General features: G+C 42.4%; 1 protein-coding gene across 3 annotated transcripts in view; it reads left to right on the top strand.

Moving 5' to 3' along the window:
* The window catches only part of CXADR (CXADR Ig-like cell adhesion molecule), a 74,045-nt gene that overhangs the window by 34,371 nt on the left and 16,440 nt on the right, over nucleotides 1–23,234 (top strand). For 2 of the 3 annotated variants that reach the window (XM_055701945.1, XM_055701944.1), the window contains exons 1-4: nucleotides 2,520–2,675; nucleotides 20,657–20,826; nucleotides 21,493–21,697; nucleotides 22,061–22,216. In XM_055701945.1, the coding sequence (XP_055557920.1) occupies nucleotides 2,624–2,675; nucleotides 20,657–20,826; nucleotides 21,493–21,697; nucleotides 22,061–22,216 (583 nt within the window). In that variant the 5' untranslated portion in view covers nucleotides 2,520–2,623. Of the gene's footprint in view, nucleotides 1–2,519; nucleotides 2,676–20,656; nucleotides 20,827–21,492; nucleotides 21,698–22,060; nucleotides 22,217–23,234 lie in introns of those variants that run through there. The other variant, XM_055701946.1, reaches the window with a different exon arrangement.

Here is a 23,234-nt window from a genome sequence, read left to right as displayed (position 1 = left end):
TTTTATTTCAAGCTATCTATACATTTAGGGGTTTTCATACTGAAGGTTTTCTTAATTTTAAACACATGAAATTATTTTTTTATATTTAACATAAATCTTCAGTTTCCTGAGCATGAGACGCCATTCTCCATAAAAGAAATGCTAAACAATTACCCATCTGTAGAATGTGGGTCTGGACCGCAAGCCTCTGCTCCAGTGGATATCTCTTCCTTGTTGACTGGATTTTGCCTTCACCCTGGAGCCTTTTTTGGACTTAATCCAAAATGCTGGCAGTGGTAGAAATCTGCTCAAAAAGTTTTGAACCTGACCTTTTCCTTTGTGAGTGGTCATTTTCACAGTTATCTTTTTCCCTTACTGTGTTCAGCGTTCCAGGAAGCACAGGCCACGGAGAATCCACAGTGTCACATCCTCTACTAAGTCTGGTAGCTTTATGCCTTATTAGCCAGACCAATGTTTGCAGTGGGGAAGGGGGAAGATTCTTTGCATTTTAAAAATAATAATTATGTAGGCATTGTACTCTGACATACTCTTAATTCGCAGGAGTGTGAGCAATTTTCAGGAGTGTCAACATGATCGCATCAGTGTTGCTTTTGATTTACGAGGGACCAGGAATAGGTCTGTCTAGGCTAGATGAAGTGTGGACCTCATGTTTCCTAAATGCAGTACAGTATTTATTTTAATTACTAGCTCGGATTTATGTCACAGAAGGGTGAGCATCTCCATTCTAATGACAAATCATTTTCTCTTTCTGTAATGACTGTGATTGCCTCATTATACTTTCCATGGTATATAATTTCTGTGTTGACATAAGTGGGTGTGTAGCAAAAAACCCTCACTCACCCAGTCAGCCTGGGATACTCAAGTCAGATTGCCCTCTAAAGCACAAGTCTGCAGCACATATAAAACCACAGAAGAAAGCAAAATCTTAATATTCCTTCTTTGAGGTACTGGTTCCTTTAGCGTCATATTACATGAATGGTATTTTCGTTCCTGTGTAGAAGGGAAAGACAATTCTGTTCCCTCATTAAATATGATGCTTGAGATCTCCCCACCTGAAAAGCTACACTTTATGTATAGTATCTAGCATCTTATTGGGTAGCTGTGTTTTCACTGTGTCTGTTAGATCTCCCTTTGAATTGTCGTGTCCTTACAATACACAAGCAGTACTTATCTGAACCTTCACGGAAAATGACAATGCATCTACCCTGCTTACCAAAAAAACTAATTCTGAGCTAGCAAGTAAAAGCTGCTGCTTTATTTAGTAAACAACCATTTTGAAGGATGTCCGTGCACATTCATAAATTCATAATTACAGCAGAAGTGGGGACACAACCGATTTCATCGCTAGGGATCCTTTATTGCACGTAAGGTATAATGCCTCTTTTTTAGCCAGGTGCTTAGGAAAATACCCTTATGCATAGTTACCCATTTGAGCTGATGTTTTCAACAAGGCAGAAAGAACGTCGCATTTTAAACTCTCGTCTCGTACATATGGAACGTAATCACATAAAAATGTATTCAGGCTTTATTATGGATGTCAAAAGTAACAATACGTTCCCTCTCAAAATCCATTTGGACTGTGAAATCTGTACTACATAGCTTTTGCATTTCTGTAAATATTTGGTTATGGGGATGCTTTCTTAATACAGCCAGAGCTGTGGCTGTAACAAAGCATGTATGGTAGCGATACAACTTACCCCTTTACAAGGATAAACCAAAGAAACACGTTCACGTCAGTTAAGAGCTTTGCCACTGCAGTGTATGGTAACACATGCACAGAATAAATTCCTAGAACACACTCAGTTATCGCCAAGCCTTGTTTTATCTTCTGGCAAGCGTAACTGATGGTATTGCTCCATGTGGTTACAAACCGTGCTTTTCCAGCATTGGCCGGGGCTGCCATTTTGGGTGTCACGCAGCAGCATCACGCTCCCCAAGGGAACCTGCCTGTCCCCCTTCGCAAGCGGGCTCATCTTCCTTTTGTCTCGCTTCCCAGTCTTCTTCCCATTCCAGGTCTTCCAGTCAAAAGACGTAAGCTCCGTACAGGAGAGCACACGGCATCGCAGCAGCGTTGCTATGGGGACCGGCGAAGACGAGCCCTTTGGGCGCCCACAGCCGCAGCGGGGACAGAGCTGCCGGCGGGAGCGGTGCCCCCCGCCAGCACCCCGGCCGCCGCTGCAGCTGCCACGGGCACCCCTCCCCCGCCCACACGGGGCCCCGCGCGCCCGGGCCAGCGCGCCGCGCCGTTCGTACCGCCGGGCCGGGCCGGGGCAGGCGCCGGCGAGCCCTGCCTGCAGGCGGCGCCGCCGGGACAGGCGCGGGGAGCCGCGGCGCGGGGGGGGCTCCCCCCGCCGAGGGGTGCGGGCGCACGCTGCCGCGCCGGCGGGCAGCCCCGGGGGGTCCGCGGCGGCACCGGGCGGGGCGGGGGGCGGCGGCAGGTGCCACCGCCGGGGGCGGGCGCCGCCGAGCGGCCGTCGGGGTGGGACTGGGGCGGGTGGCGGCCGGAAGTGACGGGCTGGGGCTGGACTGATTCACCTGCTGGGCGGTGCGCGCGGGGAGGTGCCCGCCGGGAGTCGGGGGGACGGAGCCGCCGGTGCCGGGTGCCCGCCGCTCGCGCCGCGCCATGGAGCCGCCGCTGGTGGTGGTGGTGTCCCTCGTGCTGCTCTGCGCCGCAGGTGGGCGGCGGGCGCAGGTGGAGGGGCGGGAGGGGGCGAGGGGGCGGCGGCGGGGGAGGGGGCGGCGGCGTTGTTGGGAGAAAGGGGGGCGGGGGCCCTTCCGCCGGTGAGCGGGGGGCGCCTTTCCCGCCGTACCTCCGCCCGCCCGTCCGCCCCTGCCCGTGTGTGCGCGGGGACAGGCGGTGGCTGGGCGGGGGGCTGCGTCTCCGCTAGCCCCTCTCCCGGGCGGGCGGCGCCGCCCGGCCCCTGCCCACCCGCGGCCGGGTAGCGGCGCCTGAGGCGAGGTGCGCGGGTGGGCGCTGGCGGCTGGGGCGCGCTGCGGGGCGGACCTGGGCTTTGTTCGCCGCCCGCCGGCGGGGCGGCCAGCGCCGCTGCCGCGGTTTGTCTGGTTCCTTCTGCCCCCCCCCCCGCCCCGCCTCGCTCTGCCCGCCTCCCCGCCTCCCTCCCGGGCGTCCCTCGACGTGGCTGGGGGTCGACCTGCCCCGCCGTGGGCGCTGCGTGTCTCTCCTCAGGCGGCGGCGGGGGCCGTGCGCGGCCCTGGCAGCGGTGCGGTGCCGCCCGCCCGGCGCCGCTCCCGGGTCCCGCCGGTGGATGCGCCCCGCTGCCCGGGCGCGGCTGGGCAGGGCGGCCGGAGCCGCTCCCGCTGCGGCTGGGGGAGCGTCACGTGTGAAAACCCAAGCGAACAGAGCAAAAAAAAAAAAAAAACCCACCATGTAACGCATCTGTAATGCCGCTTCAGTTCTGGCTGTAACGTGGAAGGCTGGCCCTGTTTTGAGCGGGTGGAAGGCCCGGGTGGCTGCCAGGGAGACCTCGGGTCCTGCTTGTCCCGGACCCGGTGGCCGTGACTGGATCTGTACGGAAGTTTGAGGGTGGGGGGAAAGGAGTTGAATTAGATGGATCTAAACTCGTCTGTTTTCCTTGCCGAGGCAAAACAAAGGAGTGGGTATTCCCAAAGCAAACCCCCCCCACAAACCAGAAACAAACCAAACGTGCCTGGGCTACTAAAAAGTCGGGAAATGTTTTTCATTTCAGACATTAGGTGCCGTTAGGTTCCTGTGATGAGCTTGCTTGCAGCGCTATGTTAATGTTTCCTAGACATATCCTTAAGAAGAGTGAGTTTCCACTGAAGTTGACCCAAACTTACGTTGGAACTACAAAAGATGACAAAACACCTATGGAGGTTCAAAATGCGTATCAGTGGTGTCAGGAGGCTTTTTTTTTTTTTTTTTTTTTTTTTGTTTCCTGCTGAAATGTTAATGACTTTGTTGATGTCGCTGCTGTTTTGGGAAATTACTCATGGGATCAAAATTCTGTGTCCATAATGGAATGGTGAACTCTGATCTTCAGCATGAAAGGATATTGGTAGTTCTGTATTAACTTTTTCTCTTAGCAGAGTTAAAAACAAGATGGATGCTGCATAAGAACTATGAGTTACATGTATTTAGTTGATGGGGTTACCAATTTAAGGTTTGTATTGACACGCTTCATATAACTGAAGACATGAAAAAAGCTTGTTGTGGGTGGAACTGTATGTACTATGAGTGAGCTAGATCAGTGTTAGGATTTCAAAGGCTATGACACTATGAAGCTAGGAGTAATTAATATATGAGGAAATGTAAAGCCAGAACGAAGTTTTACACTTCAGCTCTACTGGAGTATACGGGTGTCTTCAGACTTCACTGTGAAATTGGATGAATTTGTAAAGACAGTAATATATTTATGTTTTGATTAGAAATATCTTTTGCATAGTTATTTGGATGACTGTGCCCTGAAAGATACATACGTTCCACAGTCCTCTGAAGGAAATAATTTAGTAATCTATATGTCTTAAGACTTGATACATTCTCTGAGCTTGTTTGTGTTTTTTCCCCCCATCAGATTGAGTCAATATTTCTGGGTCTGTGTTCCAGATAGACATTGCTTCCTTCACTGAGGGAACAGATGTCAGTAAATTGCAGTTCTCCATACGGACCAAACTTGGAGGAAGCTAATGCTTGTGCAGTTGAGTGAAAGTTGTTGGCAGTGAATGATTGTCTAGGTACTGAAGTCTTTACTTGGGTTTGTGGTACTGCAGCAATTTGTTGTGCTATTTTTTAAGGCTTGCGCTGTATGCTATTTTAAGGCTTGCACTATGTGCTATTTTCACAGCTTGTTTTTCCCCTGTAAGCCTCGTTTTCCTTGTTTCACTGTTGCTAAGAGTAGGGGATTCAAAGAAACCGATTTTGCATAAATAAGGAGGCTTATCTTGACTGTACAGAATACCCTTTCAACAGGCAATGGGGCTATACCGTTACATGTTGAAATGGGAAAGTGTTGGCTCTAAGCTGTCCCTGAACCGTATTCAGGGATTTAATCCCTCTGTTAAGGTCAATTTTGCAGTCAGAAATAACTGAATTGGGAACTTCCCTTTCCCTTGCAGGGAATTAATTTACATTTGGGCGGCTATTTCTGCACTCGTAACAGCTCTTCTAATTGTACTAATTCTTCTGTATCTAAAAATGCCCTGCAAGTCTGAGGGAGAACTTGATGGCCATTTGAAGGGTCTCTTGATATGTGTTGTAGTTGTGTATGATCAGTTACTTTAAGTAATTTGGGATACCCAAAATGCGCAAATTCTGTTTAACTTAAATGAACATTGTATAGCTGTCATCAACAAATTCTGGACTAGGGTAATAGAAATCATGTGCCTCTTCAGATCTTGAAATATTTTATTGGTGTAACAGATACTAAACTGTTTTCCAAAGGGCAATACAGATCTGGTTTGGAGAGGAAGGCTCAGTCCTGATGTTAAGTGCTGGCAGATTGTTTCTTACGGATGTATATAAAGTGGTGTATGTTTTTTTTTTTTATTAATTCTAAGCTTTCCAGAGTGGGTGGTCATCTCCAGAACTAATACAAAAGGAAGTCTGTTGTTGCTCATTGTCAGTTACACTGAGCACATGTTTGCCTATGCTGTGACTTCAGAGGGACTGTGTATGTACTGGTAACCTTTTCCTGGCTATGCAGTGTTGGGGAAATAGTCTCATTACATTTGGCGTAAATTCAAGTTTGTGTAGGGTTTTAGAAGACTGAGCATAAGTATAGGTGCCTAACTTGTGATCCTGTTTTAATGAATAAAATAGTGACCTATGGCTGTTAAACTTTCAGGAATGTGTAATGGCAAAACACAAAATTTAAACAGCCGTGAAATGTTAGCATAGCCAGTTTTATCTGTCTTTGTGTAGGTATAAAAGAGTGATTACATATGTGGTGATCCTTTTAGTCTTCAGAAGATACATTATACAAAACTGTAATGTGCATAAATCCTTAAATTGAGGATAAGAGTTTGAGCAGAGTCTTTAGTTGGTGGTGATATCTCTTGGTTTTGTGGTGGTGTTTTTTTGGTGGTGGTTTTTTTATTACAATAGTAGTAGGAAGTAATTTTGCAGTATTGAAATTCTGCAGTGTGTGATTCTTTATTAATAGACTATTAAGCTTTTAAATAAAAATAAAGTTCAGGTAAGCTTTGAGAAAAGTCTGTGATTAGAGCCCTGTCACTAAACTTGCAAAAATATTTCCAATAACATGCATGCAGGAGCAGGACCTAACACAGACATGGTGAGTCAGCATTTGGTGGCTAGTACGCTTTGTCAGATATGTATAATAAGGAACTTAAGCCTGTTCATGTTTTTATGCATGTAACAGGATCTTACAGAAGCTTAAATTAGGAGAAATGTGACTGCCACAGGAGTTAAATGGTCATTCCTATCCTGGTGTCTTAATTGCTAAACCTGGTATGCTTAATCCTTTGGGGAATAATTGTAACAAGTTCCAGCAGTCAGGTTCTTAAGTGTCCCTTGACATGAAAAGTTGTCTGAAGTTCAGGACTCCTTTCCTAGGTTTCCCAGATCTAAGTGTCTCAAGAAACGTGAAAAGCTTTAACTGGAGATGACTTAATCAACTAGTTCCTGCAGTGACATCAGCTGTGAGGTTTGAATTTGTAATTATGCCTTAACTAATATGTGTTTATCAGAAGGTATTTTATGCATTTGGAATGCTGCTGCAGAGATTATTATAGTCTGTCACTTCGGTCTCTGACTGCCCTCTCCCCTCTGCTAGCTTTCCCTGTGTTGCATCAGGTTTCAGCTGCCTGTCTTCACTTCCAGTGCTTGTCACAGCCTCTTGCAAAGCAAAGTCTGCTTAATATAAAGGTGAAACTGCCACTCCTAAATGGCTGGTATAGCTTCTATTGCAGCTTTACAAAAAAGACACTTTCATATGGGGGCTTGTGTGCTTTGCTACCGATTCCATCCGTGCTTTGAGAAACCGAGAAATTATGCTTAGCAACATGGTTTAGTGATGGATTTGGCAGTCCTTGGGTTAGCAGTTGGACTTGACCATCTCAAACGTCTTTTCCAACCTAAATGATTCTATGAAATTCTTTATGAGTATCTTTGATTCTGCCTCCATATTAGAGCATTTAAAAACTCACTTGCCACAGTGCCCACAGAGATTTGTACAGACGTGGGAACTTGTTTTGAGGGCCAGTATTGTTTCATCATACTTCCTAAGTAAAGTAATAATTTAATCTCCCCACCCCCCCCCCCCTTTTTTTTTTCTTTTTTTTTAGGGAAATCCTTTTTTTACTAGTTTGCATCTTTAGCGGGATGGTTATAGGAAGAGCCACTTCAGCCTGTTGCCATGGGAGTAAGTGGCAGTGAAGCTATAGTTCTGTGGAAACCTGTTTGAATAGCAGCTTGAGCATAAGCAGCCCCTGCATCCTTGCTGGTCATTTCTTTTACTGCACAACTGCCTTGATTGTGTGAGTGCATGGTGAATGGGTCTGAGTTCAGGCTGCTTAAAACTTTAATTTTTTTCAACCGGTTAGATTGCATGCTTTGAAACAAAGAGTTTTGCCAGCAACTTGTCCTGGTACAGGGCAGGAATGAGTGATAGGAAGGTTGGCAGAAGAGCATTAGGAGGAAAACCTATTCTGCTTGATCAGTGTTCTCCCATAGGAGAGGCATATCTATATAACCTTGGCCTGGGGCGAGCTTAGTTTGGGAGTCTGACTGCAATGCTAAATCACACAATTGGCTGAATGGCTAGATGCTACCACAAAGATTATTTTTGCATTATTTTGATTATTAATTTATGTTGTACTTGGCATTCTTCTGGCTGTATGGCAAGCCAGTTAAGGGAGTTTCAAGGTCAGAAAAATGCAGTATTCTACCTGTTTGTTTTCCTGATCCAGCACAATGAGGTGAAGTCTGAATTGTAACAAAAGAGGGTCAGCTGGATCCTCAAACCCACATGGGTGGAATATATTACTATTGTTTTAATGTACTTTAATTTTTTTTTAATCATATAATCAAAACTTGTGATGTGATAGAGAGGCAAGATTTGGAGCTTTATTGGCTGTAGGCTGGAGCTGTTCACCAGTGGTGTGATATCCTCTAGCTACTGTTAAGAAGCATCTGAGGTACTTGATGGTCACAAATCTTGCAGTTCCACATGAGGCTACGTTTTTTTAATAGATTTGTTTTTCATGCCCTCTAGCTAAAACCTACGCTTACTATGCTGAACAGCGATCAATCAACAAGGAGTATTTGGTGTGCTAGAGAACAGGATGAGAATTCCATAACTTCACAACTGTTCTAACTTGTGCAGAGTAAGTTTGTAGAGGGAATTGAAATTCCATGTATTCACTGATCCTGCATTTTCAGTTCTTCTTTTTAGATGTATTAACAGCATAAGCTACAAAGAATGTTTCATCTCAGTTGTTTTAAGGCATGTAAAAATAATGTGTATGTATATGTTAAAACCTCCCTAAATTTTGAAATGACTTGTTAACTTTGTGGCTGTTTAGGGTGCATATTCTAATCCTTTGAGCTTATTCCTTTCTGGCTGTTTTTTATTGGGGGGGTGAGGGTGGGGCAGGGCAGGAAGAGAAGCCAAAGCAGGCAGGCAGCCAATTCTTTCTGTTATCGTGATGCTTCAACTTCATATTTAAAAACCAGCAACAATGAAGACCAAAACACCCAACCCTGTGCTACTGAATTAAATAATTTTCAGTCTTGATGCAAAAATTGCATGTGCTAGGAAGAAGCATTGCTTGTTCAGTAGCTTGAAGAGCCAAACCCCCTTTTACTCAAGTGAAAATAATATGGCTGCCTAGTTGAGTGTTTGATTGTACTTAACTCTCTGATGCATTGACTGACAGATGTGCTTAATGCATTCACACTGCAAAAGAGCTGCTTCATTCAGTTGCCTTTTAAATGCCATCAAATTGGCAGGAAAAAAAAAAATCAAATCATGTGACTTGATTGCTTAGTGACTGTATAAGCCTTCAATGTTTGTAATGGGAAAATCAGTGACTTGCAGGGCTAAAAGCAGAAACAACCCGTGCAGTTGATATAGACTTGGTAGAGGAGAGGCAGGCTTTTGTGTAAGTTGTGTCTAAGTTTGAGTTCTGAGTTTTGGTGTTTGTGTCATGGTGTTTTTTCTTCGCCCTCACCCCCCTCCCTTTGGCTGAAACAAGTCTGTAGATTGATCCCTACTTCATTTTACACTTCTTAATACTATGTATAGCTGGTTTCTTAATGGCTCTAAAGTGCAGTCTGAAGGTGCAGTTGCACTTTACACCTGGCTGCATTACAGATACGATGCAGTTACCTCTGGTGTAACTTCATGTGTCTGTGGAGGTTGCTGCTGCTTGCAGTGGTGGTCTTGGGTCTCTCCTTCTCTCCCTCGTGTCAGAGCAGTGTCATGCAGCTGCTGCGTTGAGTCTGTTCAGCTGGTACAAAAGAAAACTTTGTTTGGCATATGTTGTTTTCCTGCTGGGTGATGTCACTGATCTAACCCGCTTTGCGACTGGGCAGTGCTGCTGGCTCCAGAGCTGCCTAGGTGTGATGTGAGATGGCTCTCTGGGTGGGGCTCCCCGCCAGCGTAAGCGAACCCTTACCTGCTCGCTTTTCTGCCTCTGGCTTTGTGCTCCTGCCGCTGACCTTGTGTTTGGAAAACCCCACCAGGAGAGGAAGAGCAGAGCTTCCTGTGCAGTGTCAGTTTTTAGCCGAGTCAAATCTTTGTTCTGGTTTTCTGCCATTTTGCATAAGGTGTTATACTGGCGTAAAGGGAGGTGATGGGTTCAAACCCGAGGACGACCAGGCAGGACCTCAGCAAGTCCAAAGTATTCTAGTTGTCATTCCTTTAACGCTGCAGGTTGAATTGGGTCGTGCTGGATCATTTAAATGTGACCAGGCCTTAAAACTGAGGACTTGAAGTGATCTTCTGTAGATGTTGGGCTAAACAGTACTCCTGTGCTTAAAATTAATCTTAACCCCAGTTTGTGTTACAGGATCCCCTTCCCCTTTTAGTTGGCCTCCAAAAGTGTATCCTTCCTTTCCTTCAGCAATGAGGGACACATGCTCCCTCTCTACACTTGATAAGTACTGTCCCTCTCAAGTAAGGTCATCAACTGCTGCAGTTGCTAGGATACTGGGCTGGTGTCTTTGGGTTTAGCAACAAAAAAGCTTCAAGAATGCGCTGAACAAGTAAGGAGCATGAGAACAATTGTAAAAGGAAGGGGATAGAATCTGTAGGCAAAGGGGATGTCAGGGAAGAAGCGAAAGTTGGGGGGGCAGGGGGAAGTAAAATATCAGTAAGCTTTAGCCCGTGATTTTTAGGCTTTCTTAGTTGCATAACTATTCCAGCAGATATCAGTGAATTGTGTTTGGGAATGATATTGAGCTCATCTTGTGTATTTGCAAGGTTGGGGTTATTTGTAGTTCAGTTTACATGAATCTTAAAGTTAATATTTTTATTAGATTGGGAGGATGAGTAACTTCTAACTTAATTGTGCAGTACATTTTAAAGTGGGGCATGGATATGCAACGCTGCGTGAATTAGAGCTAGTTATTCATTTAATGGTGTCTGAGGATATCCAGACTGAAAGAGCATTTTTTGTTTTTCTGTCCTTGAAGAAGTATGCTTAGCCTGTTTCATGTTGGTTTAGTTTTGTTTTTTTTCTTTGTGTGGTTTGAGAGGATTTGTGGATTCAGGTGAACTCTGGTAGATACTCGGTAACTTAATGGTTATTGTTGAATTGATGTATTTTGTCAGATTTTTCAAGCTAGAGCAATGCAGGATTGCTTCAGCTTTGGCTTTTGTTCAGAGCAGACCACCTTAAGGTGGTGTTTGTAGTATTCCGAAGGGGAATAGGTCTTTTTGAACTGTTCTGTAGAAATTGTGAGTTTCGAGTGGCAAAATTCCGTTGTTGGAACCCATCAGATTTCAGAGGTTGCTGAAAATTGTTTCTTTTTGTGAGTCTGGGGATCAGACAAGTAGAAAGGAATCTTAAGACTTAGTAGTGGAGTCCTTCTTAATAGTGGAAGCAGATGAAAAAAGAGAAGTCAGAAATAAGCAGGGAGAAAGTATATCCATGATTTGAAGAAGTAATGTCACACTGTTTACTTTAAGGGAAGGTAGGACTGGGAGACTTTGCCCAGTAAGTTGTGCCTCAGAAAAGTGGTGCTTCCTCCTGGTTACTCAGAGGAAGTGAAGTGTGGAAATACAAACCCAGCAGCAGCAGAGTTGACTATCCAGGTGGTAGAACTTTGCCAGGTTTCTTCTAACATGCAGGATTTTTTTCTGTGTTTTGCTTTAAGTGCTTCTGCGGTTTTATCAGCCTTCTCTTTGTAGTTTATGGCGGAACCTTCCTTCATGTGTGTCAGTTCTAGCTGCACTGTCTGTGGAAGAAGTGTCCTGAAAACCTAATCAGACCAGAGCTCTGGAAGTTTGGTCACTCAGCTTCATTGTGCTATTGGTAAAGCAGAGAGGTGAAATGGGAGAAAGAAGGATTTAAAATCTTGTCTCTGCTAACACTAAGTGTGTCCACGTCAAACTCTAGCCCTTTTCTCCAGAAATTGCTTTGTGGATTTAGTTTCCTTAACTATTTTTGTATTTAGTCTGAGATTAAATGGACTAGGAAGGAGGAGACAACATTTGGAGGACTGGGAACCAAATCTCTTCCAGGCGAGTGTTTTTATTCCTGGGTTGTCTTTGCTTTCACTGGCTCCATAAACTGTATCCTCTCTGCATAGCAGAAGGGCATCATGGAGATCTGTGACTGATTAGCTTAGAGAATATGATTCTGGGAGGTATGAAATACAAGTGTGAACATCTTTTGTCTGAATGTTAAATCTCTGTCTTTGGGGATTAATCAGTGTTCTGCCTAGTGAACTTGGCCTGGTATAGAGAAGCAAGTTTTTGTCTTCTCTCTAACCTTTTTTGGGCTGGGCCTTTTTGAAGTTGAAATAGAGGGGTATGTAGTATGTCAGTAGCTTGCGAATGGTAGATTTAGAAGTGCTTGATGCTTCTGTTAGATGGTGTAAGGTTTGTTGTTTGTTTGTTTGTTTTTAACTACTGACTGTGAACCATGCTTTTCTATGAAATTTGTATTGTAGCATTTCGTAACCACAGTTTGAGTGTCAAACATGGGGAAAACGGCGGTCTGTGGAGTGTATTAAACATTAGCTGTTTAACATTTCTAATACTAGCAGAATAGTACTTTCTTTGTTAGAACAAGCTTTGCAGTTTGCCTTTATCAGCAGTGGGTTATCCTAAAAATCTGAATTGTCTGCAGAGTTCTACAGTTGTTACATACTAAACCCAAACCTGCTCTTTGGATGCATATCCAATACAGATTCAGGTGCAGTAATGCTGTGCTGTTTTTTCTTTTCTTGTTTTATTCACTGCTGTTTGATTATTGGTAGTTCATTGCCTATTGCTTGCTTGTTTCTTTTCCTCGTCTCTTCCTGATTCTTACCTTAGGTGAAGTTGCTGTGACTTTTAAGTGTTCTTCTGTATTCTAGGTGCCTCACTGAATTAAAAGGACGTGTATTGAGCTAATATGTATTTTGGATTCTGTCGTGAAACATTCGGTGAGAGTATCGGTGTACTTTGGTTGTAAAAGAGAATTTTAGAATTTCATTCGTGCCTCAGAAGTCCCCAAACCTGTTAAATTTGCTTTCTGAAGGGAAGGCAACTGATTTTAATCCTTCCATTAAACTTCTCGTTTTCTTTACTGCCATTGTTCCTTTTGATGTTCACTGAGTTAAAGAAGAGTCTTTAGCGACCTTTCTTTGTATTGTTCCATGTCATGTGTCCCATGGAAAAACAGTGAAGTTGAGAAAGTAAGCATGAGCAGAGCTGGTTGAAAAACTCATTGTCTCTTTTCCCTTCACTCTCTGTACCCCCCTAAGTTGCTCAGCCTGAGTTTCCGAAGCCTGGTATAACTTCTAGAGAAACTGAAGTAGGGATGACTCTGCCTTAATCTTTGTTAGGCCTCTTCAGGACCAGGGACATAATGATTGCAGGATTTTTTGGGGTATGGTGATGCTTGCCAGAAGCTGTAAGATTTATGACACATGGAAAAGTACATGCATCAAAGCTTCATAGTATTTTGGACCCAGGTTCCTGAAAGCTAGTAATAGAGTCTTGCTCTTGCTGTTGTAAGCAAGATGCTGGAAACCATGAGAATCCAAATCTGAAGCTAGGCTTTTTTGGCCTTTGGGGGTTTCACCGGTAAAGCTAGGATTCAGTTTGTGGTGCAGTCAATTATGATAAACTGAGGCAAAACAGCATAAGGAAACCGCAGCCTCTGGCCGTCTTGGCTGTGCTGATGTGACTCAGCTCCTGGGTGCTGTAAAAATCACTAATGTGAGTAATGTCAAGCATTCCTTTCCCTTTATTTTTGCAAAATTAACTTTTAACCCACTTCATTAGTGGCACCCTGCCTTGCAGAGCCTTGTTTTGCATCATTTGAGGATAGTGAAGTTTTATGTAATGAGGAAGCAGGAGAAGATTGTGGTGGTGGCTTCTTGTAGGGATTTCAGCCATCAAGGAAACTTAAGACTTAAGTAGACTGTACCAGTAAACACGGGGAAGTCTCCCTCAGCTAGGCACCCCTCAGTGTGTACTTAGTTTGGTGTGTACTCCCTACTTGCCAAGGGTGTAAATTTAAGTTGACTCCCCCAGTTCTACAGGGGCTTATTTCAGAAATGCGGTTTTGAAATAAGAACTTACGTGTGAGTGGGGGTGGGAAAGGGGAGAGTAAGGGAACTTTGCTTTATAGTACTGTTAAAGCTAGAGAAAAAAGTAAGAGATTTAACTGTGAATGAGAGGCATATTCAGATCTATAACCTGTATTTGAAAGAGGAATCTAAGCTGAAGCATCTCTTAAGTGAACTTTATAGCTTGTTATCTCTCAAAGCACTAGCATGTGTTTCTGGTTGTCATTGTTATTTACTTCTTAAGGCCTGATTCTGTGAAGAAAAGGGTTTGTGTATTTACAGCCATTCCTTGTTTACAAGCAGGTATTGGCAAACAAGATTGTTTTTGGAGAGCCTGCTAGTAAAGTCAGAAGTACTGTGCAAATGCAGATTGCAGGTGGATCACATGTGGCTTTAAGTACAGCAGCATCTTTGAACTCAACTCTTAACCCATGTGGAGGCAGTCTGTGCTTCTTTGCAGTTGTGCTCCTCGGTGATTGCCAGTTTGGACATCAGTTGAACCTGGCAGCAGTCCTGCCTTTGTGGTGCATCTCCCTTACTTCTGCCTTTCAGTATAGGTCAGCTGCCATACTCTCCGCTGTCCCAGCTGATTGTGTTCCTCCTGTTACCGACTGTAGCAGGGGACTGTGCTTATTGGGTTACACAGCTGTTCTGTAACGTGGTCCTATCTGATGCCAGAAAATGTTCATGCCATGTTTAAATTTACACTTAAATTTGTGTAAGCCAGCAATCCAGAATTTCAGTGTATCTTGAATGTGTAACTTTTTTCATTTAAATAAGAAAATACTAAATGCATAAGTAATTCATCTGATGAAAATTTGCTTTGTTATTTGTTAGTATATATCTACTATATATAGTATAGCTCTATTTGTATCTGTGCTGGAATGGAGAAATCTTGGCTTCATTTTACTTTTTGTCTGCTTTCTGTGTTGAGGATTCTTTCATACTAGAAGACAGTTTCCATCAAATTCTATCAAACATTTCATTTTCCCCAGATTATTTTTTAAAAGATTAATAATGTAGTTTGCCAAGCTGTGTTCCACTTGAGTGGTATTTGAAGGTATGTCCAGATATTCAGAAGGAAATACGGTTTCTCTAAAGATGTTATATTGGTTTGCACCCCTTCAGAAATGATGTGAAAAACTTGTTCAGTCATGCAGATAGTTTGCAATGCTCTTTTAGGGTCAATCTCCTGGAGAAAGAGTATTTTATTTCATGTTAAGAAACTTACATTTTGGATTCTAAGCATTCAGGTTTGTATTGACCTCTTACCACCTTCTGACAGAAACTTTTATAAGGCATAATACTTATCCTGCATTGAGGAATATTACTTGTCTCTTCTCACCCAGTCATGAGGGTTCATTCTTCTATTTGCCCCAACTGAGTATAGCATGTGTTCTCCTTGCAAAATATTTGGAGAACAGTATACATGCATTTGGACTATTGCACTTATGTTGTTTTCAGTTGGGGTTTTTTTTTTGAGATCTGTTGCATGCTTCTGAGTCTTAAGCTTTACAGTGATTTGTTTGCTGCAATTAAGAATCAGATATTTTAATTCTAAGCATCTCTGGATAAGCAGGATAGAAAGAACTTGAAGAACTTGAAGAACCCTCATCTTTCTGGTGTGTTAAAACAAGTTTGAGAAAGGTCCGAAATTTTAGCCATGAAACCCTGCTAGCCGAAACAAATAGACAGCTTCACTCAGCTTGATAAAATGCTTCTGTCGCATACTCGCAATGTTAGATGCCACAGTTGATCCACTCATGTTTTGAGGAGCGCACTAGGGGAGTGAAAAGAAATGGAATCTTCCTGATTTGAGTGGAAACTGAAGGGGGTGAGGTGTGGGAAAACTTTGGGAAAATGCCGTCTTGTCACTGTGTGTATTGGCTTCATATAGATCTTTAATGCAGTTACAGAGTTGTTTGTGTTGGATGTGACCTCGGTCATCCAGCCTTCTGCTCCAAGCAGAGCCAACACTGAGTACTTTGGTCTTGTCAGTACCTGCTGTCACTAAGTCACCTGTCCTATTTTCCTTTTTGATTCTTTACTGCTCGTGTACTAGTAGAAGCTTTTCATGTTGCACTGGAGTCAACTTTATTGGTATTTTGACTTCCCTAGCAGGTACGCTGCATGCTGGGGCAAAAGTTGTGTATTCCTCCCTTGGTAAACTTCTCGTTTCTTCCTCCTTAGGCTGAGCTGATCATTGATCTGCTTTTTTTCCTGAGTGTTAGGATGCATTTTTCTTGTGGTTAGAAGCCATGGTCCTTAAATACCCACCACCTTTCTTGAGCTTTTTTGCTTTTCAGAACAGTGTCCCACAGAATTCTGCCTACTGAATAAGTCCGCCTGCCCTTCTGAAGTGCAGGGTCTATGTGGATGTGCTTTGGCTCGTCTCCGGATTTTAAGCTCCAATATTTCATGGTCGCTACAGTCAAGGTTGCCATTGATCCCATCCTCAGCAAGTTCTTCCTTATTTTTGTGGAAAGCAATTCCAGGAAAGTATCAAATGACCCATTTAGCATCTGTTTTTCCCTGAAGTATTCCAGAAGCCTCCTAGATTGTTTGTGTCCTGCTGTATTGCCCGCCAGTAGATGTTGGGAAGGTTAAGGTGTCCCACAATAACCAGTCTCTGTGAATTTAGAGACTTTCTGCAATTCCTGAAGTAGACTTGATTTTGCTTTGTTACCCTGAACAGATGATTTGTAACAAACTTCAACTATGATGTTGCCTATATGGACCTCTCCTTTAATCCTGACCCACAAGCTTTTAACCAGCCTGTCGTCTATCCCGTAGAACAGCATTTTGTGTTCCAGGTGCTCCTTCAGGTAGAGGGCAATTCACCTCCTGTTCTTTCCTTCCTGGCTTTCTTGAAAAGCTAGCATGCATCCAGTTCTGTGAGCTATCCCACATGTCTCAGTTACTCTGGTGTCATAGTTCTGTACAGGTACTTGAGGGGGTTCCCCTTTCAGCGTGTTTTATCCTTCCCAAGGTCTCTTTTTTTTTTTTTTCCTCCTGCCAACCTGACCTGTGTATTTAACACGTCTGCAGTTAAGGGAGAGAACAGTGATTCAAACTTCTGTCCCTATTCCCTGACAGACCTCTCATTTAAAGCGCTTGTCACCACATCTGATGAGGATGTTCTTAACCACTTTGTCAAGTAGATCTCATATGTAACTTAGCAGCCCTCATTTCTCAGAGGTACGTGGAGCCATAAAAATTAAAACACTGCCTGCAGTGCCAGTCCTACAGCGAGTTGTTAACTTGTAGGATGTGTCTCTACAAGCCTTTTCCCAAACCGTCACATGACAGAGCAAGGAGAACAAATGTCACCTGGGGTTCCATATCCTTCTTTGTCCTTGGAGTTTTCTAGTCACTCTGATTTGCTTCAGGTCTCTTGTTAATAGCATGGGTGCCTGCATGAGCAGGTAATAGTAATAGTTATGGGAGGGAGGTGGGAGAAGGCAGTAGTGGTGCTAATAATAAGTGTTAGTAGTTTAATAGTTAATAGTCCAGTGGCCAGAGGACCCTTGGCAATCTCTTTAACATGCTGAATCTGGTCAAACCTCCTTCAGCAGCATATCTGGCAGCAGATGCGTGTGCCTCCTCTGCAGAACAGAATCTCCCCGACTAGTGTTACCTGCAGTTCCCTCATATTGCTAACGGTTAGTTCAAACAGCTAGCTCTGACGCCTAGCTCTTAATTGAGGTGCTTGCTGCTTCTGCCTGTCATTCTAATGTTGACAAAAAAAAAGGGAAGTGGAAAATAACTTTATATGCTTGTGTTCTTAATAAGAAAGACTGTGGAGTGCTGGTGTAATAAAAACGAGGTGTTGGGGAACATGTGTTAAGAAGGGAATTGAGATTGGGAAGCTCTCCTACCAGCTAATGTGTGCTGCAAACTTCGCATGCAGGAGTGATTTTTGAGAGCTATCTTGAGGTTCACGTACTTCATCTTCCATTGGCAAGTTTACATGCAGTCAGTGTGCAGGAACATACTACTCGTGCTTCAAAAGTTTCATTTTTTGTAAGTCTTCTATGTGTGATAAATTTCTGGCAAGTAATTTCGGGCTGCTGGGTCCTGCTTGTGTTTGGCCTATGGTTACTACGTTGATTCATATGATTTGGATCAGAGAAATGATCGTTGTAGTAGAAGCTGTGACTGAACTTCTTGCTGTTTGTGGCTTGTAAAGCACTTTAAGCAAGCTGCCATGTGATAGGCGGGACTGTTAAGCCTAGTTTCCTAGGAGTATGCCTCTGAAATGGAGTACTTCCAGTGTTTACCATAATTTTTCTTCCCTGTTCCCAGTGTCCCTTTCTCAGTGTTTTGCTGTCTGAACAAGAGCGCGTGTAATGGCCACTTTGAAATTATACTTGCAGGGAGTCGTCTGACAATGAAGAGGCAAGAGATAGTTGAAGGATCTCGTGCTTCTTAGCAATGTCAGAACAAATGAGTAACTTCAGGGACTTCTGGTTGCACTGGACTGTTATTTCTACTTCGGTATTTGTTTGAAATTGTCAGAGAAGCAAAGTCATGGCAGAAGAGGGAGAGAAGTAAAACACTGTACAAGTTGTGTTTGTTTAGAAAATTAGTAAAACCCCCAATATCAACATAGGAATACAGGAGTACTTGGCTGTCCAGTTTGTTTTGGGTATATTGTGTGTTTCAGCAGGTGCCAACTAAAAATCAGAGATGTTATGCTTTTTTAGTAGTACAGATGTATTACAGCATCTCCAACATGAATTGCTACCCACTACCCGTTGTGAAGGGGCAGGTGGTGTATTCCTCGTAACCAAATTACCGAGCACCTTGAGAAATCCTCAGCAGATCCTCTCGTGCGGAGGGGAAAGCAAGTGTGGTTCTGTGGTCATCCCTGTGGAACTTCAAATGGCAAAGTAACTGTTCTTGGAGATACTGTCACAGAGCAGAAGTACTGCTTTGGTAATTAACTTTTTACTTCTGGATGAAAGCTTCTCATTTCCTGGGTTATACATTTGAGGCTCTTAAAGAAGTGACATCATAATGTATTTCATCATCAGTCACTAAATCGTGCTTGACATTCCATCTTGCTGCTTTAATATAGTAAAATGAAAATGCAGAAATGCAATTTGAGACGGAACTTGAGAATATTGTATCAGAGTTCCCTAATGAGGCAGTAGGGGAGAGGGGAACAGAAGAGTATGGAAGTCACTGAAAAACAGACTGGGAATTTTCATTCTTTGCTACTGTGCTTTATGGAAACATGAATGTACTCTGAATATACCCATTTCTAGAGATGATGGCTGGTAGTAATATTGTCTTTGTTTATGCAATGCTGATCAAACTTAAGGATTACACTGTAATATAATTCACTAGCCAAATGACGTTTTTAAGCCGTTTAGAATGGCTAGTTTTACAGTTGGAAATCTGAAAGGATCCTTTAGAAGGGGATAGCATCTGTGGCAAGTCAACCAGCATTCATGGAGGTCAGTATCATTTCGGAAATGGTATTAATTCAGCACAGTAGCAGTTAGTTGCTCAGATATGTTTACTGCGGTCAAAAAAGAGGTGATACAAACCTGTTAGAACTATCTTTGAAAAGATGTACACTAGTTGGTAAGAACCATTGTGCCTAAATCTCTTTTGTACCTCAAATTGATGTTTCTTGGTGTTCGGTGGTTTGGGTTTTTTTCTTCTTTTTCCTTCCTGGAAAGAAGGTAATGCCATGTAGAGTAATACCATGAATGGTAGGAAGCAAAATAATCCTACCTAGTTTGCAACTGTGTTCGTAATCAACTATTGTGAAGGTCTTTTCTTGCAGGCTTTTGTCTGTAAATTGTCAGGTGCTTCTTCTTTCTAAATGATATGGAGAAGTGCAATTTAGATAATAACTTGAGCTAGTGCGGAAGTGCAAGTTAGAGCATAAATGCACTGTTTATGAGAATTTAAAATTTTATTTCTGAGGCTATAATTCTACAGATGCACCAAAACAATCCTGTCTTTACACTGGCCACTCTTCTTGTGGCCTTGCATCTGTTGTGGCTGTGGTAACATCTGTGTGACTGTCTAGCTGTGACGAGCAGCAAACTACACATGTAAAATGACTGGAAATCTGAGCTTGGTACCCAGCAAGGTGGGCAAAACAGTGGATGTACAAATGCCAAACCCGTTTCCATAACAAGCAATGAGAGCTTTCCGCTTCCTGACTGTCATGTATGGGGCTATGCACTTGATAAGGGGAGCCTATATTTGTTGTAAAATTGGGGAAATATTGCTTCAGACCTTCTGCGTAAGCCTGCTCAGTTCAGCACTGAATTGAGGAAAAATTGTTGTTTGGAGACATGTTTTGCTTAGAGGCATGCAGGTAAGGATTACACAGCTTTTTTTTTTTTTTTTTTTTTTTTTTTTTTTTTTTTTGAGGACTAAAACAAGCAGAAAGGGCAAACAAATTTAAAAAAAAACTGATTGAGATTTTTGGAAAGGATTAATTTGTTCGCTCCCTGTAGATAGAAGAGGCCTTACACCTTAAGGCAGAGTGGCTTAACTTGGTCTAACGCAGGACATCACAAGAAGTCTGTCCATCCTGGTGGGCTTCATCCAGGCTTTCATTTTACAGTGGGGGAGTAGTGATAAGGTGATTATCTAATAACTTGAAAAACCTGCTGCCAGAAATTTTTGGTTTAGCTTGTATGGGACTGGAATTGTACAAAACCCAAACATGGTTTGAAAGACGTAACTGCTTGTTGGGTATGATTCCAAATGGACAGCATGTGACTTTGCATTGTGTTCAGTAACACGCTGCATCTCTTAAGCAGTAACAGGTCTGACTAGTGGCATGATTTCTATACAGGGAAAGTATTATGGATCTGAATATATAATAATATACAATAGAACACTTACGGTGAAAACTGTATGTAGCCTGTTTTTAAAATATAAAAAATATGGTTTTTATAGGTCTAACAAGAAGCCTAAGTATAACTTCAGTTGACCAATCGATGTTTGAGAAAGCACAAGGAGAGAAAGTTACATTGCCATGTACTTTTGTACTCTCGGAAGAAGACGAAGGCCCACTAGATATTGAGTGGGTATTGATACCAGCAGATAATCAAAAGAAGGAACAAATAGTAAGTAGAGAATTGTTTTGGACAGGGTTAATTCAGTTGTTTGAGTGGGTTAATGTATGAACTTTGGAACTGACTTTTTAAACTTCCACCTTTTCAGGCTGGGATGCTTGTGATCTTAAATTCCTTGGAAGCACCAGTCATATGAAATATAGTGGTAGTTTTGGAATAGCAGATTAAGTATGAAGTGTCAAGAAGTTTCTCACTATAAATGTGTCTTCTAAAGAACTCACAAATTAAATATGCTTCAGTTCCAGAAAACAAAGGATGCTTTTGTACCTGCATTATTTTCCTGATTGAAAACTGATTTATGAGGACTTAATTTCAAATATATTAACTCTTTTAGTTACTAACCCTACCCTTTCGTATCAATAAGATGACTCCTTTTGGTAGACAGGTTGTGCAGAATGAAATCTGAGTAATTTTAAACAGTTTTCTTTCAGTTAGAAGTAAATGCTGACATACTGCTACTTGGGCAGGTGTTTAGTTGAAGTATTCGTTAGAGTGCTGTGTGTAGTGATATTTTGAAGACAGAGGTATTTGGCTATGTCAAACTTCTGAGATTATTTAAAAGAGCAGAAAGAAACTGTCAGGAATCTGAAGATGGCAAATTATTTTGAATGCTTACATGCCAAGTGGATTTCTGAATCTTATTTCTCTGTTTTATAGATAATTATGTATGCTGTAGACAGGATCTATAATCATTATTATGCTGCTATGACTGGGCGGATGCAGTTTACAAATCCTGATCCCAAATCTGGTGATGGTTCGTTGGATATCCTGAATTTAAAGTCAGCAGACACGGGCACATACCAGTGCAAAGTGAAGAAGGCTCCTGGAGTTCAAAGCCAAAAAATACAGTTGACTGTACTTGGTAAGATAATGTTTTTCTTGAATTTTCATTGACATATTTTATGTGTTTATTCCGTTCTATCTTTGGTACCTAAAATGAAAACTTTTATTGGGCAAAGTCGTACTGAATCTGTGATGATGCATCTATTATTGAGGCTTTGGGAGGGGTGGACATCATTCTGTTCCGGGAGATGAAGGGAACAATATTCCAGCTAAATGAGCATTTTTAAAATTCTGTGCTTGGCTTGTATTTCGTAGAAATACATTTCCATGCACAGCAACAGTTTGTTGCACAAGCTTGGTCTTAAGCAAAATAGACTGACCTACTGGAATGCAAATAGTAACCATTTTGATTGTGACTGATCAATGGTACTTTGTTTATTAGTAAAGCCAGCAAGAACTAAATGTTCCGTTGAAGGATCACAGGAGATTGGAAAAGACGTTATCTTGAAATGTGCATCACAAGAAGGATCCCCGCTTTTGTCTTATGACTGGAGGAGAGTATCTGGCTCACAGGAACTTCCTGCCACTTCCATGCTGAGTACTGTCAAACTTATTTATTACTCTGAAATATTTAAGAAAGATTGCATTTGTATTTTTGGCTTATCTTGACTTGTGAGCATCTCATACTTAACATTAGTATAGAGTAGTCAAGATAAGTGTCACTTCTGCCCTCTCACTGGTTAATAAAATTGGCATTGAAACAAGTGGGTTTGCTTTTTTTTATTCATACAGGGAAATGTTTCAAGCTTTAAGTTGAGATTCTTACTGTTAGGCTGCAGAATCATACTAACCCGTGCCTAAGCATTGTGAGTTCTCTTGCTTGCTGATGTTGGCAGTTTTGATGCATGTATGGACAGTAGGGAAGAGTCAGAACAGTCTAGACTAGTGGTTAGAGCTGCCTGCAGGCAAGGGGAGATAAAAGCTTGAATTCTGTTAGAGATTGAACTGAGGTCTTCAATTCCTGATCAAGCGACAGAACTTCTTGGTTAAAAAGAGGCACATGTCTTTAGAAGAAAAGTTTCAAGAGTAATGGAGAAGAGAAGGCTTACCCTCTTCTTACAAGAGCTGACATACAGGAAGGAGTTACATATTCTGAGTTTTGACTTATGGGTTCTAAATTATTATAGGGGCATTATTATGGATTTTTGTTGGGAGAATTTCATTGTAGAAGGTTAATTTGTGAGTTTTGGCTTTGTGAAAGTTATTCTGGAATATTTTTTGGAAGAGTACTGCTCAGTACCAGTTCTTCTTGATCTTCTTTGTAGTTATGAAAACCTTAAACCTTGATGGTGAAGTTTTCTTGCAGGTGAGGCAGTTTAAGAATCTGTAATAGACCTACTTTAACTCAGCTTGTGTAGGACATACAGGACAAAGTGGTGTTGTGTCTAAGAGTAGCAAAAGTGGATGCCTAGAAGACAGAATAAGAAGTTGTGTGTTTCTTCCTCGTAGGGGTCTCCTATCCTCCTGTAATTTTTGTCTCAGTAAATTCAGGTGTGGCTTCAGTCTAATTCATTTAAAACAAACAAAAATTTACTTTTGTGAATTCTTTAGTTTCC

This window comes from Falco cherrug, chromosome 2, assembly GCF_023634085.1.
Source record: "Falco cherrug isolate bFalChe1 chromosome 2, bFalChe1.pri, whole genome shotgun sequence".
NCBI lineage: Eukaryota > Metazoa > Chordata > Aves > Falconiformes > Falconidae > Falco > Falco cherrug.
This window is presented reverse-complemented; position numbering and strand designations above follow the sequence as displayed.